This window comes from Triturus cristatus, chromosome 5_2 (genome assembly GCF_964204655.1).
Source record: "Triturus cristatus chromosome 5_2, aTriCri1.1, whole genome shotgun sequence".
In the NCBI taxonomy this organism is placed as follows: domain Eukaryota; kingdom Metazoa; phylum Chordata; class Amphibia; order Caudata; family Salamandridae; genus Triturus; species Triturus cristatus.
Genome location: NC_140588.1, coordinates 425,167,034 through 425,189,465, shown reverse-complemented (window position 1 = coordinate 425,189,465; position 22,432 = coordinate 425,167,034). Strand labels below are relative to the sequence as shown.

Here is a 22,432-nt window from a genome sequence, read left to right as displayed (position 1 = left end):
CTCCACAAGCCTCCCAGCTTCTCCGTCCTTCCTTTCCTTCAATAAACTCACCCTGGACGATGCTATTAGGTTACTCATCCACTGCAAATCTGGCGCCCCCTCGGACCCTGTCCCTGCTAAACTTATGGGAGAGCTGGCTCCTTCATTAGCCAGCTCTTTCCTTTCCATCTGGAACGCCTCCCTCCACCATGGCTTTTTCCCCACTACTTGGAAGGAGGCTTTGGTGATTCCCATCCTAAAAAAGGCTGATGCTGATTCCACTATCTTCGCCAACTACCGCCCCATTTCCCTTCTCCCCAAACCCGCAAAGGTCCTGGAAAAAGCCGTGCAGCTGCAACTCACGGAGTATTTGGAAAGCAACTCTTTGCTGCACGACTCACAATCCGGATTCCGGGCGGGATTCAGCACAGAGACGGCTCTGCTGGAAGTATCGGAAACGATCCGGGAATGCGTGGACAGGGGCGAGGAGGCTATGCTGGTCCTCCTCGACCTGTCCGCTGCATTTGATACGGTCTCCCACCCCATCCTTCTTGACCGACTCAAACAGATAGGCATTGGCGGCACTGCCTTTAGCTGGATCGAGTCCTTCCTTTCAGGAAGAAGTCAGAGGGTGTTGCTGCGGCCGTTCAAATCTGAGGATAAACCCTTGTCATGCGGTGTGCCACAGGGCTCTGCCCTCAGCCCTCTGTTTTTTAACATCTATCTTGCCCCACTGGCCGACGTTGTGGAGTCCTACGGAGTCAGGGTGGTCTCTTATGCTGACGACACCCAGCTGATGTTTTCCTTCAGTGACCACTCAGACTCCGCGTTCACCAACTTCCGCCAGTGCCTCAACAACATCAGTGTCTGGATGACTGATAACCACCTTAGACTCAATGCAGACAAGACAGAGGTGCTGTTTTTTAACCAGAAATATTCCATCCCTTCCTCTTGGTGGTGGCCCACGGCACTTGATCCTGCTCCTTCTCCCGTTCACTCTGCTCGTAACCTGGGATTTCAGTTTGATGACTCCCTCTCATGCAAAACTCAGGTTAATAAAGTGACCTCTGCCTGCTTCCTGAAGTTGCGCATGATCAAAAAGATACTCCCCTATCTCCCTCTGGACTCCCGTCGTACAGTTACCCATGCCCTCATTACGTCTTACCTGGACTATGCCAACAGCCTTTATGCTGGTGCCCCTCAATATCTGATAGACCGGCTTCAGATTGTCCAGAACGCGGCGGCCAGATTAATTGGTAATATCCCCTACCGTCAGTCAGTCTCCGCCTATCGTAAGGAACTTCACTGGCTACCGGTGGCCAGCCGTATCCAGTTCAAGATCCTTACCCTCGCCTACCGAGCCATCAATGACCTCGGACCCAATTACTTGAAAAAGCGAGTCTCAATATCTCATTCCATCAGATCCCTTAGATCCAACGACCTCCGCCTTCTGATCTCTCCCCGTTTTAGACTCACTAGAATGGGCGGCAGAGGGTTCAGTGTTATCGCGGCAAAATTGTGGAACGCTCTGCCAATCGATCTTAGATTCTGCCCTTCTGAATCCATCTTCCGGGCCAGACTCAAAACTTGGCTCTTTTCTGGACTCTGATTTTTATCCTGCTGATTCCCTCTCTGCTCCTTTCTTCTCACTCGGAGGTTCAGGTTCTAGCGCCGGGACACCCCCTTGGGGGTAGCTGTGCGCTTTATAAACTACATAAATAAATAAATAAATAAATGGAAGAGTTCCTGTATGAATAAGTATGTGGTTCTATAAGTGATTGTTTAAAAGACTAAGTATGTGTAAGTTTCTGTAGAAGTAAGTGTGGTGGTGTGTGTATAACTGTATATGCAAGTAAATGGATGTTTGATTCTTTATTAGCATGAGTGACTATGTGTGTGAGTAACTCTATGGATGAGTGGCGTTGTGTAACAGGATGTATAGGTGTATGAGTACATATGATGAGTAAGTACATGTATGAGTGACTGTATAGGACTGTTGGTGAATGAGTGGATGTGTATGTGGATCTTAGAATTACTGAATGGGTTGTTGTAACTGGTATTGGTATGTTCATTGTTTTGAAAATTTTAGTTTCTATTTTTGAATGTGTGTATCAAAGGCTATATTAGGGGGAGAGGAGGTCTGCCACTCTATCACAAGGATGATGTCATCAGTGATGTCATTTGAGATGTCATCAGTGATGTCATGAGTGATGTCACTGACCATGTCATGAGTGATGTATTATGTGACTTCATCAGCAGTGCATTGCGGGCGCGCGAGTTATAGTTAGCTGAACTAACTAGAACGGGGGAATTTCAATGGTTTTGTACGAGTGAAAAGTCAAGCTAACTATAACGCCCCTGAAACCTATGTTTTTTTCAGTGAATTTTTAAGGTTTTTTAAATGCTAATTCCTAACTATAACGTGCCTGAAATCTATGGTTTTTTTCAGTGAATTTCAAATGTTTTTTAAATGCTAATTTCTAACTATGCCTACAGAGATAGGACATGTGAAGAAAGAAGAAAAAACGCACAGAAAGAAAAAAAAGAAATGCAGAAAGAAGCAACAGAAGTCCTCAAAGACGAAGAAAAGTGCAGGAAGAAGGATAACGTGCAGAAAGAACAAACAGAAGAGCAGAAAGAAGCCTTTTTGCAAAATCATCCTGTACCCTCAACTTTTTCAGACGGATACTGGTGGTAACTGAGTCTGACTAACCAGTCCTAGAGCCAGTGCTATGTTAAAAGACACTCAGAATACAGTGAAAACACCTACATACACTAGGGAACACTATGCGTTGGGGTCCCCCTGTGATTAGCATGACCTCCTCTTTAAGCCCCTAGTATATAATAGGGTAGGGGATTAAAACTACCTCTTAAAACGCGTCACAGAGCGTGTTTGCACACGTCACCTCAGGCCCCGTCCCCTCCCTTCCCCACTGTGTAAACACGCCCTGTGGCCATTTTAAGTTGGGAGATTAAGTCCCCTTGAATCCTGAGGGTCCCTAGGGGCAAAATAGCCCACTAGGTACGTCCAGTAAGCGCCATTGCAGAGAGGTGTAAAAAGGGGCACGGCCTGCACCACCTCTCTGCAACGCAGAACAGTGGCGCTTACTGGAAGCACCTGGTGGGCTAGTTGGCCCCCAGGGTCCCTCAGGATTGAAAGGGAATTATTTCCCCAACTTAAAACTCGCCACAGGGCGTGTTTGCACACGTCACCTCAGGCCCCGTCCCCTCCCTTCATCACTGTGTAAACGCACCCTGTGGCCGTTCTGAGTCGAGAGATTAAGACCCCTTGAATCCTAAGGGTCCCTAGGGTCAAACTAGCCCACTAGGTACCTCCAGTAAGCGCCACAGAGCTGCGTTGCATAGAGGTGTAAAAAGGGGCGTGGCCTCAGAACACCTGTCTGCAACACAGCTCCCTGGCGCATACTGGAGATACCTGTTGGGCTGGTTGGCCCTCAGGGACCCTCAGTATTGAAGGGGAATTCATTCCCCAACTTACAACGGGCCAGGGGGCGTGTTTTCAGAGTGCTGCAAGGAGGGGGCGTGGCCTCTGGCGCGATGCCGATCTTTTATTTATTTTATTTTTTTAAGAAGGAGGGCTGTGTGGCCCCCCTTCTTTTTCTAATATATTGGCCCTGGGGACCCCATCCCCCAGGGCCTGCACCCTATTTTTTTTTGTTGAAAAAAATACATTTGAAAGGGGGCCGTGTGGACCCCCTCCCAAGGCCTTAATCGGCCCCGGGGACCCCAACCCCCGGGTCATGGCCTTTTTTCTTTTTTTATTCTTTAGGAGAGGGGCTGCGTTGCCCCCCTCCTCAGGCCACTTATGGCCCCAGGGACCCCCTCCCCCGGGGCCGGCCTTTGTTTTTTATTATTTAAAAAAAATATATATTTATAGAAACACATAGGACATGCTGGACAAACCGTATGTACCTATCACCGTGACGATTTGCGTGATATTCATTAAAAGGCGACTATGCATACAATGAATCCACGTGGAATGTATTTACACCGCTAGTGAAGCTCTGACGTGTCTGACGCCCTACAGTGCCTAATCCCCGCGCCCCCGCCGGTGGGTACTCTCCCAGTAGACACCCTTGTTGTTTATTTATACAAACATGGGTAGCTATTGACGGGCACATTTAATACACACGCACACCAAGCCATTCAAAGGGGATTCAACAAAAATTCGACCAAACTATGCAAGAAAACCCCCTCACGGTTATTAAAACACACATCCACCGCCGGATGTGTAATACTTTTTATTTTACTCTCTGGAAAGAAGACGAACCTCACTTGAGAGTCACAGCGTGCTCCTGGCTGAGCCCAATGTTGTGTTACACCCACCAGTGCCCACCGAGTGCCACACACCTCTGTGTTGTATTCCACCAGCTAGTGCGTATGCTATGACACACTCTAGCCCATGTGCACTGTAACACCACCCCGTGAATATGTCATGCCACACTAGCCTTCGCACGGGTTATATTGCCCCATCTAACATGCCTTCCTCGATGCATATGTTATAACGCACAGCGCTATGCCATACATATTACAATCTGGGATCCATATTTTTGTCACAGTGCATATGCAACGTTACACTCCCCAGCACATATTTGATATTACAACTTTAGAGACTAGTTAGGTTACACAACACTGCCCTGTGCATATTACACTCCAAGGCGCATATCGCATAGCACACGCTAGTGCCTGTGCTATCTCGCGCTCTCCAATGAATCTGTCATTGCGCACAATGTATTGCATATTATATTTCACGCCCCGGTTCATCTTATATCACACTTTTTGGTGCATAGTTTATACCATATACTATATCTAGTTTTCATTTACAATCGTGCTCTCAGGACTATGTTCTATATAACACTGCCTCCACCTACCCTTTTCACAGGCATTACATTTTGCGATGAGTGGGTGGAGGGTCAGGGGGTGTTTTCTGCCAAGTCAGCCCGGAGTCACAGTCACAAACATCCTCTTCTTCCTGAATAAAAGTGAGATTATGCTGCATACTTGTTCATATTTTAAGTAGTTCGCACAGACACACATTTTAAAAACAATAAAGTTCCTAATACCCACCTTCTCTGAACAGTTAGCTTGCTGCCCCCTCAACCTCCTCCCTATCCTCGGTTTTGAATCCATGGACTAGCCTCCTCCCATGCATGGTCTAATGTGCTGCCACTGCCCTCCCTTGAGCATGATGTACCAGTCCACTCCTCCTGCCATCCATAGCCCAATTCTATGGCCCATCATTGACCTCCTGATTAGCCTCTGTGCTTAGCTTGCAGCCCCTATTCTCCTTCCCCCTGCTCTCCGATGTCTTTGTGCTCCTGCTCCATCCTTTTTGCCCACCATGTTCCATGGACCTGCCACTCCTATCTACTCTGAGTGTTCTGTTGAGCTGCCACTCCCCTCCCACCTGCCTAGCATTTTCAGATGACTGTAAACTGTCCCTGCCACCTCCACCCTGCCTGTCCATATGCCATGCCCCTATCCCCTTCCTCCTGTCCTCCATGGTCCATTTTACTGCCACACCCTTCTGCCCTGCCTGGTCTGTTGTGCTGCAACTGCTCCTCCTGCCTGCCCCGCGCGGTCTGTTGTGAGGCCCCTTCCCCTGAACTCTCTTGTCTGTGCCAAGGTCCTGACCCTCCCTTCTATCCTCCATGGTCCTTTGTGCATGCCCCTGCACTCTCTTTCTTGCCCATCATAGCCATTGTGCTGCCACTAACCCTCCCGCTTGCCATGCATGGTCTTCTGTGCTGCCATGGCCCCTCCCACCTTCCCTGTGTGGTCAGCTAGCTGCCCCTGACCCCCTCCCACCTTCCCTCCATGATCTGTGTGTATGCCATCATATTCTCACTGTTGCTCTCCATGGTGTGTCTTGTTTCTAGTGCCCATCCTGCCTGACCTCCATGGTCATCTTGCTGCTCCTGCCTTGCCCCCAGCCCTTTGTTTCCATGTGCAGACCACTATTCCCTTCCTCCTGACTTGTCTGTTCCATTGTAATGCCCCTGATCCGTCCCTCCTGCCCTTTATGGTCTGATATGCTGCAGTTTTCTCTCCTGTCTGTCCATTATGGTCAGCTAGCTACCATTGCCTCTTTCCCCTCTGTTCTCTGTTGTCCATGTACATGGTCCTGTCCCCTCCCTATTGCTTTCTATGGAATGTTGTGCTGCACTCCTGTCCCGCATGCCCTGTGTGGTGTATTGTGCTGCTGCAAACCCTGATGCCTGCCCGGTAGGGTCAGTTTGGTGCTCCTCTCCATGTCCCTCCTGTCCTCTGTTATCCGACTCCATGTCCCTACCCCAATTCCTCCTGCCTACCATGATCCAATGTACCATACATGCGAACATTTTGAACTTGGTAAGAGGGAGATTTTGAAAAAAAACTGGGGTATTGATTTTCCCCTTTGAGTTACATTGAAAAAGAGGTGATTGTAGACAGGAGACAGATCAAATAAAGCCCATTTGAGCTTAAAAACATTGGACGTTTCCTGGCTGAAACGGGTCTGTTGGCATGTATGGTTGTACTACCACTGCCTCTTCCTTCTGCCCACAATGGTCTATTATATTGCCACAGCCTCTCTCGCCAGTCCTGTATTGTTGGTTTGTTGCCCCTGCCCCCCTTTCCTCTGCCCTCCATAGTCTGTTGTGCTGCCACTGCCCTTCCTGCCTGCCTGCCCAGCATGGTCAAATGGTTGCCTCTGCACTTTCCTACCTGCCTTCAACTTTCAGAGTCCATGCCCCTGGCCTCTGCCTCTCAACAGTATCCCAATGAACAACTAGATTGCTAACATTCTATATTTATTACAAAAGTGTGGAACGCCTGACGTCATCTTGATGTAATCAAAACTGTAATACCTAGAGCATTTCCTTTAGAAATTACATATATGATAGGGTCTTATTTGCATCAAAATTATGGTTAGTGTTCTAAAAAACTAAAATGAGGACTTATTTTCTGAGTTTTCAAATAGCGACAAAGAACTTTTAAATTATTTGTAATCTTTATGTTTTTTTATCCAGTTGACCACTTGATTAAATGTTGCACTTAGAAGAGAGGATGTGGTGTTACTTCCAGAGCTGCAGACTTTGCAACTGGGGAACCAGGTTGGAGTTTCTGCTTCAGCTCAACATTCTGTGATTCTGGTCAAATCACTTAATCTCCCCATGTATACAACCAAAATGAATTTGATCTTGTGTGATGTAACCAATGCTCATGTAAAGCACTCCAATACCTGACAAGTCTGCACTATATAAAACTGCAAATACACAAAAAATAAGTGTTTTGCACACTTCTGTCATTGGGCTATACTTGGGCTACATCTGGGTGATATTTGTGCTACATTTGGGCTCTTTTGTCTCTGGTGGCCATTTTGGGAGACTTATTTGTTATGAAGTTTCCTAATTTCCTCATTTACTACAGTCTCCTCAGTAGGAAATACTTTCAGTTTTTTACTTCGATTCCATCAAGAAGGCATTCAGATGTGTCACACATTTGCCATAAATTCAGAATGTTAGCACTCTAGTTGCTTATTAGATCACTGTAGTAAAGCTACTGCTCACCAAGGAAGTCTGCTGCTGGTATTGAAAGTGCATGTTTCAGTCTGCATGTCAGAATTTTTTATTGAAATAGAAGAAGATTTGAGAAGTCACTCAAAATGTGCCCTAATATTTCTTTCTGCAGCACTAATCACACTTTCTATGGCAAAATGAACCCCCTCATGTTGTTCCTTTTTAAATTAAATGTTTTAAGAGTTACCACTTTATTCCAATCAAGATGGCTTCAGGTGTGCAATACGTTTGTCATAAGTAGGACTGTTAGCGCTCTAGTTGTTCTTTAGAATACTCTGGGAAGCTGCAGTAGAACACAAAGGAATCAACTGACAGTCTCTGCCCTTGTTGGATGTACATGTTTTACTGAGAATTTCAGACTTCATTCTCACATGACTGAGAAAGATAATGTGAATTTACAGAAAATATGCTCTCACTTTAGCTTATAGATCACCTTCCAAACCCCTGTGGTCAAAGCATGAGAAAATAGTTCTCTCAAACATGATTCATGGTATCACAGCAGAAGGCTTTTTAACATGGTAAAATCACCTTAGAACACACCACAATTTCTAAAATGAGTATGGTACCATCAACAAATGATTTATAATGTAACTAAAGTCTTAAAACCTTCTATTAACTGCAATGCATTTTAATGAGGTGCTATCATGTATATTGGTCCCAAGATGGATGCCAACACTTCTTGGATGAAGTACTGACAGCCAATCAGATCTCACGATGAGATGTGTGGTTAGGCTCCGCCCAGATAGATCTATCTTTTTAACTCTAATTTTCTCAGGAACTACTGAACGGATTTACACCATTTAAGCAAAAGGCACGAGTCTGAACTGAGGACTACCTCTTTGCCAAATTTGGTGTAATTCCGTTCAGCAGTTCGGGGCTGTAGCTGCGTCAACAGGTTCTATGGGAAAATGCATGGGAAGAACGTGTTTTGGGACCCCCCTTTTTTCTCGGCACCCGCTTGACGAATCACTGTGAAACTTTCAGGATAGGAGAGGACCGGATCTGGCCAAAAGTTTGGAAAATTTCGCGAAGATTCGTCAATCTGCGCCAACGTTATTCCAAATAGAATGTTGCAGATTTCCTATGGAAAATAGGTCCTACCTATAACTACCTACTGGCGACTGCCAGTAGGTAGGTAGGTAGACAGACAGACAGACAGACAGACAGACAGACAGACAGACAGACAGACAGACAGACAGACAGACAGACAGACAGACAGACAGATAGATAGACTCTTAAAGCACAGCAGAGACAAGGTGGAAATGTTTTGAAGGGCAACTTTTCCACATGTAGCACTGACCTCCCTGGAAAACAAGCACAGTTTGGCCATAGAAGTGGTGTTAGATGGAGTGTTAACTAGAAGCAAACAACATTCACCTAAACTACCAACACCCAAAGGCCAGTATTCCTCAAGGGAAAGCTACTGCTGGCTCTTAAATAGGGAAGACTGATGAGGTAGATACCCCACCAGACATTATGCTAGTATATCCCTTGAATTTAGGGTAGTTGGCCTGCTGCTACTTAACGCACTGTAACTTCTATACAAGACCGTTAGGTAAGGCAGGGCGGTCTTGCATGGAAAACCCTGATAATAACTCTGACCAGCACAGAGAAAACTCCCAGTATGTCAGGCACATTACAAACCTGGATAGTGCAAAAGTACACCATTCTGGGGATAGAGTTTCATTAAACAAATTGGTAACAGCAGTTCCACCATGCTGCCATAGATGGATCTGCTGTCACAGAGAATTTCCCAACTTCTGCAGGTCATCAATCAAACCTTAAAGCCTGCCCCAGGTCTTCCGAAAGAAGAAGTTTATCATCACATTTTTTTTTCAGTGAAACTGAAAAAGGAGAACTTTTTTAAGTGGATAAACAATTAAAGTCATACGCATACGCAACTACTGGTGACCCACAGTTGAGCCAAGTAAAGCAGTTTTTGCAAATGAAAACAAGTTACTTACCTGTAACTACAGTTATCCAGTATTGGTATCTTTCATAGATTCACATGCCTGAATCATTCCCCGTCGCCGAGGCGGGAGTCCCGGTAAATAAAAAGTAGTGCCAAAAGTGTTAGTAGTAGTAGAAGGCCCAAAGAAAAGGCCTAAAGCCTAGATCTTAGCAGCCTTTCTACCTTATTATGCAAAAGAACCAAGAATTTGGTAACAACCAATCAGACACAGCACCCTTCTAGAACCCTCTCAGCAGAGCCAGTTCTCCTCAGATTTTCCTAGCACGAGTGGGAAGTAAATGTCCCAAAACATAGATAACTGACTCTACGGGGATGAGGGTGGGTGCATGTGAATCTTTGAAAGATACCAATACTGGATAACTGTAGTTCTTATCCAGTATTGGGGTATCTTTCATAGATTCACATGCCTGAATCAGAATAGCGAGCAGTATACCAAGTATACAGTCGTTTGCGGATGGTGGGAGACTAGTGCTGATACTCCCCAGATGCATCCACAACTCGTTTACAAAAGGTATAAGAAACCCAATCTTAAAATTCGAAACATGCAAGTAACAAAGAGAAAGCAGCATGTAATGCAATAACATTCAAAGTGAAATATATCATCATTGTAAACATGCCATTGTCATGCTAAAAGATATCAACATATAGCATGTGAAAAGTGGAAAAAAGGTACCTGAAACTATCTCAAAGAAAAAGATGTCGCAGGACAGCTTGTCCGACCGCTGCATCGTCTTGATGCCTAGATTGGAGGCAGTAATGTCTCGTAAAAGTGTGGACATTCTTCCATGTCGCAGCACGGCAAATATTCTCCAGTCACCCCAGCAAACAACGCTGTAGACGCTGTTACTGTTCTCGTGGAATGGACCCTGGGTTTTCGTAACAACGGCCTGTGAGCTTTGTCATGGCAGAACTGGATTGTTGATGCTATCCATCTGGCAAATGTGGATTTTGTCACTGCATTCCCCAGGGTAGCTTGGCCATAAGCCACGAACAATTGATCAGACTTTCTAAGGTTTTTTGAAGATAGAATTTGAGACATCTCTTGATATCGAGAAAATGTAAGGCTCGCTCCACTGCAGTAGATGGGTTAGGAGAGAAAGTCTTTAACTTCACCGGTTCATTAAGATGAAACTGTGACGGCACCTTAGGAATGAATGTCGGATTAGTTCGGAGGTGCACGTAGTCTTGAGTGAAGCGTAGAAAAGGTTCCTTTACAGTGAAAGTCTGAATTTCACTCACTCGTCTAGCTGACGTCAGGGCCAGAAGTAAGGCAGCCTTCCAGGTCAGGAATTTGAGATCAGCCTTGTGGATAGGCTCGAATGGATGTTTCATTAATTGCATTAAGACTGTGTTGAGTTCCCAATCCGGTGGAGGAAGCCTGACCGGAGGAAACTCCCGGAAAAGTCCTTTCATAAACTGCTTAATTAAAGAGAATGAACACAGAGAAGGGCCATGAGCCCCCTTTCTGAATCTGGAAAGTGCGGCTAAATGGACCTTGACTGAAGGGAAAGAAAGCCCAGATCTTGCCAGATGTAACAAATAAGGGAGGATCTGTTCTGCAGGAGCTTCCACCGGGTGAACCTGGTTTGTTTCACACCAAGAGCAAAAACGTTTCCATTTTAGACGGTAAGTTTTTATCGTGCTGTGAGCTCGTGATTTCGCTAATATATCCCTACAGTCTTGAGGGATATCCAGGTCCTTGAATTCTAAGAAGTCAGGAGCCATGCATGTAAATGTAGGGACTGAGGGTCCGGGTGGAGTACCTGACCTCTGTTCCTTGACAGCACTGTGGGCGTCGGAAGAAGACGGATCGGCTGGTCCTGGGATAATAATAGAAGCTCCTGAAACCAGTACTGGTGTGGCCATCTGGGTGCAATCAAGATGAGATGACAGCCCTCCAACTTCACCATGCGTATGACTCTTCTCGGTATTAGAGGTATTGGGGGAAAAGCGTAAGCACAAATTCCTGACCATCGCATGGACAGGGCATTCCTCCTTGACCCCTGTTGAGGGTATCTGCTGGCATAAAAGCGGCATTTTTTGTTTTCTTTTGTTGCGAACACATCCAGTGTCGGTGTGCCCCAAGCTCTGAATACTCCGAGCACTTGAGCCTGCTCTAGCTCCCATTCGTGGCAATCCGATTGGGATCTGCTGAGCGTGTCCGCTAATGTATTGCAGAGACCTCTGACATGTTCTGCTCTGAGGGTTATGTTGTGGAGTGTGACCCATTCACACAACTCCTGAGCCTCTGTGGATAGAGTTGCTGATCTTGTCCCTCCTTGCTTGTTCACGTAAAACATGCTGGTGGTATTGTCGGTCCGAACCAGAACCGAAGAACCTGCTATCCTTGGAAGGAAAGCTTGCAGAGAAAGGAAAATTGCTCGCAATTCCAGGCTGTTGATGTGCTTGTTCTTGTACTCTGGAGACCATTTCCCCTGTATCTGTAAATCTTGGAGATGACCTCCCCATCCTTCCATAGAAGCATCCGTAGTGAGGACAAAGTCTGGAATCTTCTGTATGAAAGTGAGCCCTTCTGCTAAGGTGGGTATGTGGGACCACCAACGTAGAGAGCTCTTTATGCCTGGAGTGACTCTGAGGATGTCGTCGAAGGAACCCACGGCCTGCTGCCACTGAAGGTGTAACTCCTCCTGCAGGGGTTGCATCCGAAGTCATGCCAAAGGGACGAGGTGTATTGCAGAAGAGCAAATCCCTAGGAGCGACGCGAACATCCGGACAAAAACTGACTTTCTTTTGGAAATCAGGATTGCCAACTTTTGAAGACGAACCTGCCGTTTGTGAGATAAGAATGCCTTGCAGCGGACGGTATCTAGCAGAGCTCCCAGAAAAGGCAGGACCTGCCTTGGGTGTAACTGAGATTTGCTCCTGTTCACAGTAAGCCCCAGAGAGTGGAACAGACGAAGAGATGTCACAGCAGTCTTGACTGAGCTTTCCGGAGGGCCTTTTAGTAACCAATCGTCCAAATACGGGAAGACTTGGATTCCCTGGGATCGTAACGCTGCCGCCACAGGAGCTAGGCACTTCGTAAAGATCCTTGGGGCAGATTTTAGCCCAAACCGGAGCACAATAAACTGATAATGGGCGCCAGCCACGGTGAAGCGAAGATACTTGCGATGCTTCGGATGTATTGGGATGTGAAAGTAAGCGTCTTCCATATCCAAAGAAGCTAGAAAATCTCCCTCGTTGAGACAACCTAGAATTTCTGCCAGTGTGACCATGCGAAATCCCTGCTTCTTGAGGAATTTGTTCAGGTTGCGAAGGTGTAAGATCGAACGCCACTCCCCTGATTTCTTCTTGATGAGAAAAAAGCGGGAATAGAAACCCGTCCCTTTTTGAAGTGCGGGAACCTTCTCGATTGTATTCTTGAGGAGCATCGTTAAAGATTCTTTGAATAGTAAGTGAAGACGAGGGGGAGGGGGTCCCTTGGGTGGTGTGGTGGGTGACTTGGTGAAAAACTTCAAGGTATGACCGTTGTGTACCAGGTCCAGTACCCATTGGTCCGACGTAATTTCCTGCCACTTGTTCACAAAAGTTAAAATTTTCGCACCCACAGGGAGGGAAAATGGAGTGGAAGGCGCCCTGCATAAATCATTGCTTCCTTGTGGTGTCTCGTCCTTGATTCTGCGACCTTTTCGTCCGCCTTGACGAGAGAAACCAGACGTGTTGGTTTGTCTGTACGAGGACTGATAAGATTGTCTATAGTGAGGCTGGTTCCTATTCTGTTGGGTTTGATACCCTCCTCTGGATGAAAACCCACGGCCTCTTGCTCCTATGAAGGTACCGCGTTTGTACTGCAAGGAGCCCAAGGATCTTGCGGTATCGGTATCAGTCTTTATTGCCTGGAGTGCGTCATCTATATGCTTTCCAAACAACGATTCGCCATCATAGGCCATATCCAATATCTTCGTTTGGACCTCTGGTCTGAAGGTGGTGGCCCTAAGCCAACCCTGGCGTCTGAGTACGGCTGCACCAGCCAGCTGGCGGAAATTAGTATTAACAATATCCAAAGCGCAGTCGATAGTCTCGGACGCTGCACGCTCACCCTCCAACAAAACCTTCCAAGCGTCTTGTCTGTTGTCCTCCGGAATGAGCTCAATAAAGCTTGCCATTTCTCACCACATCTGGCGGTCATAACGCCCTATTATCGCTAGCGAGTTGGCTGCTCTGATGGATGCAGCTGCCATAGTGGAAAATTTCTTGCCAATTAAATCCAGGCGTCGCCCCTCCCTATCCGGCGGTGTAGTAATAGGTGCTGCCGGATTCTTAGATTTTTGTTGGGCTGCCTGTGAGATTACCGAATCTGGCCGAGGATGGCCAATGAGTCAGGAAGGACTATTGGCCGGAGCACGGTATTTCTTGTCTATCCGCGGAAGCACCGCTGGCACCAATGCAGGATTTTTCATAATTTTGACTCCTTCCTTCCAAATGTAGTCGATGATTGGGATAGCTCTGGTGACCTTCCTTGACTCCTCCTTAAAATCATGGAGAAAACAGTCGGACTGTTCAATGGTAACCGGCAAGTGGAACCTGGTCGCGGCCCGCTGCATAAGATTATGAAACCCCCCTATATCCTCTGGGGGCAAATCAGATGGTAGAGGGGTGGGTGGCGAAGGCATAGGGATTATATATGAATCCCAAAGATCTGCTGGATCTGGTAGTTCACCCTCTTCGACTTCTTCCTCAGAGGTTGAATCTTGAGCGGATCCTGTGGAGGATCAGGAAGTTGAGGCGTTGGAACTGGATCCTCAGGCACAGGCAAAGGGTCCGGAAGCAGCGCAGTGAGCGGAACCTGCGGGATGACTGGCTTCGGTGGAAAACGCTGTCTATAATCTGCAAGCATGGCTTGCGGGTCTTGAATCAGAGTTGAAGGCAGGCGTGACATCTCGCTCTGACGAGGTTGTTTATAGTAAGGTTTATGATGCGGGACGATAATGTCCTCCTGATAGTAATGCTCTTGATAATTGTCCTCTTCCTTATCATCATCGTCATCTTGACATTTGATGTGCAGTTCAGAAGGATGGCGAGCAATTCCAAAGGGCCCTTCGTCCTCGTCATCCTCATAGTCATCATCCTCACCCTGCACATATGTTTCCAGGAGATGTGAGGGAGTAAGCGGTGATATATCGCTACAGTTGTGCCTTTGAAAAGTCTTTAGTTGAAAACTCCTGGTGAAAATAGGAGTGGACTGAGAGGGCGCCATTGTAGATGTCGTAGACGGAACAGGCAAATCTCCTGACATCGTCGTCGATGGGCTCTCAGTGGATACTTTTGATGTCAACAGGCTTTTAGTGTCCATCGTCGACGAGGCCATCGTCGACGTGGCCGACGTCCACGGGGCTATCGTCGACGGGGCTATCGTCAACGGGGCTATCGTCGTCGACGGACTCGCCTGGGACCAACCTGTACATCGCTCAAAGCCCATGATGCCGTTTATTCACACTCTTTAAAAACACTCGAGGCATTTTTATACGTGCAATTTTATTTAATTAGTCCTGATGATGATATGATATCCTCCTGATAAGGATCGAAACGCCGTCGACACAGTTGTCCACCTTACACACTCTATTTACTGTATATAAATTACTGTGAAGGTGACCTTATATGTATCAGATGTTTCACTATCTTAAGTATTCACTGATTGAAACGCCGATGTAAATTGCCTAAGGATTTTTCGCACTTTGTTTTCCATGTGATATGTAAGTTGTAGGATACAGGCTTGTATCCCACTGAGATTTAACTTACATTCCTTCAATTATTATTACTAAATCCTGTATATTAAAGTTGCCTCTGTCCGGCTGGACACTGGCTGTAATATAGAACCGACTGAGGCTATATTCATTGTACCACTAAACTCCTTTTGCTTTCAGGGACCACTGTTTCCTGCAAAAATACTAGTTCCCGAGGTCCCTGACCTATCCCTCCGGGTGCCCTGGTCTCTTTTTACACAGAAGTAGAGGCTCTGTCATCCTCCTCAGCCGAAGAGGATTTAAGCCACAACAGCACTCTCGCCTCCCAATCCCTAAGAGTCTTGGTAGGGAAGGTGCGGCAAATTTTGCAATCTTTTGCCTCATGTTTGGGGTAGAGGCAGTAGATGCAATCCAAATGTTGATCATCAACATGGACTCTCTTCCTGGCGCAGGTTCTGCAGGACTTGAACAAGGCCTTCTTGTCAGACATGCTGAAGAAAGTTGAAAACTGAGTGGCACTCAGGGAGACTCCCTTCCACACGACGTGCGGTGAAAATCTGAGGAGAACTGGCTCTGCTGAGAGGGTTCTAGAAGGGTGCTGGTGTCTGATTGGTTGTTACCAAATTCTTGGTTCTTTTGCATTATGAGGTAGATAGGCTGCTAAGATCTAGGCTTTAGGCCTTGTCTTTGGGCCTACTACTACTACTAACACTTTTGGCACTACTTTTTATTTACCGGGGACTCCCGCATCGGCGACGGGGAATGATTCAGGCATGTGAATCTATGAAAGATACCCCAATACTGGATAAACTCTAGTTATAGCAATTTGGAATGAAAATATAATAGCATAAGATTTATTTTCTTCAAACTGGACACTACGAGTCTAAAACATAAGGAATATCAAAATGTACGTTCAACCTTTCACTACTTAAGCCCCTCTGGTACTCATTGGAGACTGCAAGGAGGCCTGTTTAGTATAAATAATTTGTGAAGCTCAGATTTCTGCAAAATTCTGTTTAATGGCTAAAGATGCATGGATAAGCGTGCAGAAGATATGAACAGAAGGGTAGTTTAGGCAGAGGAAAGTAAACCAAAATATTTAGCACATTTTCCTCTACTAGTGCTTTTATGGAAATATTTGAATTCTGTTCCAAAAAGCGGATTTGAGCACACTGAAAGATGCACACTTGTTGTCCTTCAAGCAGAACATTAGGAAATGTGAGGTATAAGTTTAGGTCCCAAAGAGGCATGATGAAAGGTGTGGGCCAAAATATATGCAGCAAACTCTTTCAAATAATGCATCAAAAAAGCATATTGAAATAAAGAAGGCTGGTCACGCATAAAAAAAAAAGCCAAAATAGCCAACACACAATTGTTACCGATGCCTAAAGCAGTTTGGCTAGAATTCGCTCAATCTGCCTAGTAATGCAACAAGCCACAAACTTGCCTCAAAGACAGACCTATATCGATTTTGTGGAAGGACACCTGCTGCCCTACTGCTGCTAGAGAAGGTCCTCCTGAAGTGGTAGCCTGATCAGAGGACAGATTCTCATGCTCAGGTACTCCAGGTATCACACTCTTCTTACCCAATTCGGTGTCACTAGCATGGCTTGGGCCCCAGTTGCTCCTGATCGCCTTCAGAACTCGGGGCAAGAGATGTAGCAGTGGAAAGGCATACAGGAGCCCTGAGCTGCACTTCAAGCAGAATGCCATACTGACTTTGCGTGTTCTCAGTGGCGGCCAGGAGTTAGAGCGAAGGACTGCAGCTGACCCAATCACAGTTCATCAGCCACCACTGCAGATTGTTTGCATCTGGATACGGGCTGAGAGATGCTCCAGACGCTGGACCCAATGGGACCTCAGATCCCACTGCACAGCCTGCATACACCACCTGGCATGCTGGACCAGCAGGATGCATGAACCCATTAGCCCCAGTAGACTTAACATCATCCGCACTGAGATCCAGGACAGAAGCTGAAACATCGGGATCATAGCCTGAATGTCCCCGGCTCTCCGCTACAGGAGAAAAACACAAAACTGCATTGTGTCCAGAATAGCTCGGATGAAAGGGAGCGCCTGTAGAGGAGTCAAGTGTGACTTTGGAACGTTAACAGAGAACCCAAAGGATCTCAAGAGGTTCAACTTAATCTGGAGGTGGGTAACAACTGCCTGGGGCGAGCCACCCAGTCACTGAGATAGGGGAAAACTGGCATCCCAACCTCCAAAGATGCGCTGAAACTACTACCATCACTTTTTTGAACATCCGAGGGACACTGGGGAGCACAGCAAACTGAAAATGCTCTTGTTTCACAGTGAACTGCAGGTAAGGCCTGTGGGCCTGCAGAAAAGGGAATTTAAAAAAAAGAGTGTCCTGCACGCTCAACGCTACCATCTTTTCTCCAGAGTCGAGGGCAGCCAAGACCTGGGCTAGAGTGAGCATCTTCAATTTGTTCTCTCTCAGAAAGAGGTGGTAAGTCCTTAGGCACCAGAAAGTAGCTGGAGTAACAGCCAGTTCCAAATTCTGAAGCAGGCACCATCTTTTATCAAAAACAAATAAACAGATTTTGACTCCATATAAAAGATAAATGACTTACTACTGCTCCTCTTTCGTGGTCATAAAATAGGCTTTTCATTTGGGGGTAGAGACACGTCAGCCAACACTTTTGAGTAACTTTACACTCAGAAATGGTGAATATACTAAGTTGTAAAGTTGATTTAAGGTGTAAAAGTAAACTTACACATGTAGATTTACTCACTTGTACGTTTACCTTAGTGTCAGACCTCATCACTCATTTAGTGTGTTCAGCTATTATTCACATTTTTGATTCACCCATTACAGTATACCCGATAGGAAGCACCCATACTGTTTACATACAATGATTATTTTGATGTGTCATTCAAAATATTAATTGCTAGCATGTGGCTGCCACACGAAATGTTTTCATTTTGTTGCCTACTTTTAACCACGTTTGCAATAAAAGAAATAAAAAGAATTAACCATTGGACTTGCTTGACAAGGTTGTGTCTACTGTCTTTGTAGAGCGTTACAGCGTTTACAATTAGAATTAGAACATTGGCTCCTAATGCCCTGGACCTTCTGGGTGACGGTTCAACAGATGGCGTTTTCCTTTGGGTTCAAATTTTTTTTTTTTTTTTTTAAATCGATGTACTTACCTTTGGTTTGTGAAACAGTGTTGTAACTAAAGATCCCTATCCACATTTAGAACAACATTTTCAGAAGTCAAACTAATCTTTATTTTTGCACGTTTTCTAACAGGTAAAAAGGTACTGTGCCTGTAAAGTACAGTAATAAAAAACATTTGACATATAAAAGACAATATGCACAGAGAATTAATATTTTTTTTTTATCTGCCGTGCGAGAGAACCTTACCTTGTTAAGAAGCTCAGTCGTCCCTCCTTCATTCAAAGGGGCAAGTTTAGGCTTACTTGTCTCTGCATTTGCCTGGGGATACAAGTAGAAACAGCAAGTCATAAATTGTGTTCTGCATTCCGTTTCTTGACCTAGCTTTCCTAAGCAGTTTCCTGAAGGCATATCATTTTCACTTCGAACATTAAGTATAAAACTGCATTTTACTTTGGAAGAGCTTTCACAAAAAATGAAAACTCTCTCCCTCTTTCCTCCCTATTTACCATTTTGAAAACCGTGATTTTAGCTTTCATCCAAAGATCTGAACGTTATCATACATACATAAACCAACAAGCATTAGCAAAGCCAATAGATCTGTTCGTGTCAATTTATGATATCTCTAGTGTAATGGTTTTATTTAAATTTTTCTTTACAACCATATAACAAATAAATTAAGGGGCACATGCATCATTGAAAATACCGGTCGGAAAGGGGCAGATTCGCATAATCTGCCCCTTTGCGACCGGTATTTTTGCATTTGGGATCCATCATCCCAAATGCAATTTCACAATTTAGGTAATCGCAAATTTTGCAATTACCAAAATTGCAAATGTATTTAGGGAATCGCAAATTGCGATTCCCTAAATGCGATGCATGATGCAATCGCAAATAGCGATTTCGCTATTAGGGGTTGCAAATTACCATCAATTTGAACTTGATAGTAATTTGCAAAAACTTTGAAAAATGCACTAAAGTGCATTTTTCAAAGTTACATGTTACACACACACATGCCCTTGAGGCATGGGTGTGCGCAACACATGCATATTTCAGGGGTGCAACATGGTGTCCTTTTGGTACCCTTGCACCCTTAATATTGCATGTGCCATTTGCGAGTACCTATTGGGTACTCGCAAATTACGCATGGAATTCCTATGGGCCTGTAGTCCCATAGGAATGAATGGGAAGCCATTCCTTAATTGCGACTCGCAATTTGCGAGTCGTAATTAGGGAATGTGTATGAATTGCTATTTTTTTAGCGATTTCTAGATGTATAGGCCTTTAGCGACTCCATACTCGCAATTAAGGAATCGCAAAAGACTACCTTGATGCATGTGCCCCAGAAAGAATTAAAAAAATAAGTCAAAATGAGGTTGCGTACACATGGTGTTTGTATGCTTAAAATATAAGTAAGTAGCTACAAAAAGCAGGAAAAAAAAATTACACCTGAGTTTGCCAATGCTGGTCTCAGGAATGAGTTACATTCGTTTCAGAAAATCTGCTGATTACCAATAAAGTAATTGTAACAATGATGCAGCAGCAGCCTCTTACTGGTACCTAAAAGAAATCCCTAAGGAATGTTCACTCCACTGCCAACAACTCTATACGTTGGTTGTTTTACCCATCTTTGTAATTTTTCAGCACTATTCGCTTACCAAATAAGAGGCAGGGATTGCTATAATTTCTTTCCTGCAATGGAAATTGAAATAAGTCAGGAACTCTCTCTCATAATGGGGAGAGGTCTAGGGGATGATCACTCAGCTAACGCACCCAGGCAGATATTGTGCCACAATAGATGACGGGTTTGTCTCTCAAGCATGCGACATCCCATAGAAAAAAAAACATTGCATGGCATACCAAAGCAATGAAGGGTCTGATCCATGAAATGCCTTCAGAAATACGGGAAGGGTAAGATGCCACAAAGGGAACATCTATATGAAAAGAGGCGGGGAGCAGACTTTTTTGGTATAGTCTGAACCTAAAACATTTCTTTCTGTTAAGGGGCAAAGACCACGGAATGACTTTATGCTTTGTCTGTTTTGTCGATAATACTTCAGAAATGTAAAGGGGCCATCAAAGACAGCAGAAAACGCACGGAAACACAATTCAACATCATTATACAAAGTGGAGTCTTAGAATCCTATTTTTGGGGTTGGTTCGTGTAATGAGAGAGAATGAACACAGCTACAAAGCCATGTTGCGTTGTATTAGGAAGGGGGATAGAAAAGGTAATGCCACAAGGGATCGGCAAGGCTCCTCACTAGCATTAAGATTAACACACACCAAATGAATAGCTTGGCTAGAAAACTAAGAAGGTAAACTTAGTGATAGCAAGTGATGTGAAAGAGGGTTACCAGACTGCTCTACAAATATGAGATCCTAAGCCTTGATTCTGTGCTGTTATTTAACAAGACTCGCATGCTGTGAGTTACGGACTTTGTTTGCTTCAATTGAACCAACTTATCTGATAATGATTTGCAGTGTAGAAAGACCAAGGCATGTTACTCAGTGATTGATGTACAACTTGTAACCTGGAATATGGCAATGTGTTGCACGTTAGTACTACAGAGGCAAAAACACACAATGGGAGTGTTGCAAAATTAGAGGCCAAGGAAGGAAACAGATGCCAGCAGGTAATCATGAAAGGAGAAAATGAATTGTGTGGGCATGAAGACTGACACATTCAGTGACCACAATTAAGTGATTTCTCAAAAAGGCAGAAAAAGATTAAAAGGTTGTTGACACACCTCTGTTTTGTCTGCTCTGAGTTGATTTCCTCCAAAGATTGTCTAAGATTAAGAAGACTAGAAGCATGCCTATGTGTGTGCAGATATGTATGGTGTTTGACTGGATGTTTTATAGGGGACTCTGTGTTTACTAGTGTATGTTGATCCTTAGTGTGCTTGTCTGTGTGGCTGAGGAACTACATGTCTAGTGGACGGCTTACACGGGTACCTGCTGTAGGTGTTCTAATTTGTCTGTGTATGTGCATTTATGTGTGATCTATTTCAACGTATGCATGGACGTTCTCTGTGTACATGTGTTAATAAGACATTTGTTTTGGCTTTGTCCCTATCTGTTCAGTGTTAATAAAAGAAAATAATTTGATAAATATTCAATTGCTTTGTGATTTTCAGAATATTTGCACGGCCTCTTATTTGGAACAAGAGGTAGAAAAAATCCTTTCACATATTGCAAGATGGACACTGATCAACAAACTATACATGCATTAGCAAGTAGGTCCATGATTTGAGAAATCTAGTCATTAGTCACCTGAAGCACCACCCACCAGGTAGCCACCCATATACTGGTGTACATGAGAAACAAACATTTGTAGTAATTTCCCCCATCAAGAAAGCATTATTTGAAAACCCAGAAAAATACTTATCTCTACCTTCTTGCTTGACGATTTAAACTCAGACTTTTCAAATTCTGCAACTTGTTCTAATAATTCCCTTAAGGAGAAGAAAGAAAAGAATTCAATGTTAGCATATCAGCAGGCTTCAGTGGGCAAATCTGACAAGCATAGGCTCTTGTGATGTATAAAACGGTTATACAATGTTGGATCTTTTTGCTAGTAAAACACTGGGCTAAGACCCAAAAATCAGTCTTAGTGCACAAACAATATTTTGGATCTGAAAAGTTTGGCGTGTGTCAGCCACCGATTTTTGGATCGTGCACAACCAGTCACCATGCACTCCCTCATTCATGATACACAGTCTCAAATGTACAGTGCACAGCCGTGTTCGCACAATGGATTAGGGGACGGAATGGAATAGCCGTCGGTTGGATTCTAACTACCAACAAAAACTTTCCTCTGCAAATATTTCTGGACAACTAAGTACTCTTAAAATTGCTAGGAGGCTAAGTGTGACGCTGTACTTAACTACTAGGTAAATTAATACATCCATAATTACATAAGGGATCACGCTTCTCATCTTGTGAACTGTAATAGATCAAGAAACAGAAGCTTGAGTTCAAGGTTGTTTAGAGACTTAGGGGCACATGCATCAAGGTAGGATTTTGGGATTCCTTAATTGCGATTATTAAG

At 44.7% G+C, this 22,432-nt stretch overlaps 1 protein-coding gene across 1 annotated transcript in view; it reads right to left on the bottom strand.

Moving 5' to 3' along the window:
• The window catches only part of LZTFL1 (leucine zipper transcription factor like 1), a 446,657-nt gene that overhangs the window by 279,192 nt on the left and 145,033 nt on the right, over positions 1 to 22,432 (bottom strand). The window contains exons 4-5 of the mRNA XM_085607356.1: positions 21,776 to 21,836; positions 18,628 to 18,699 (exon numbers count right to left, since the gene is read on the bottom strand). Coding sequence (XP_085463482.1) covers positions 18,628 to 18,699; positions 21,776 to 21,836 — 133 coding nt within the window. The remainder of the gene's footprint in view (positions 1 to 18,627; positions 18,700 to 21,775; positions 21,837 to 22,432) is intronic.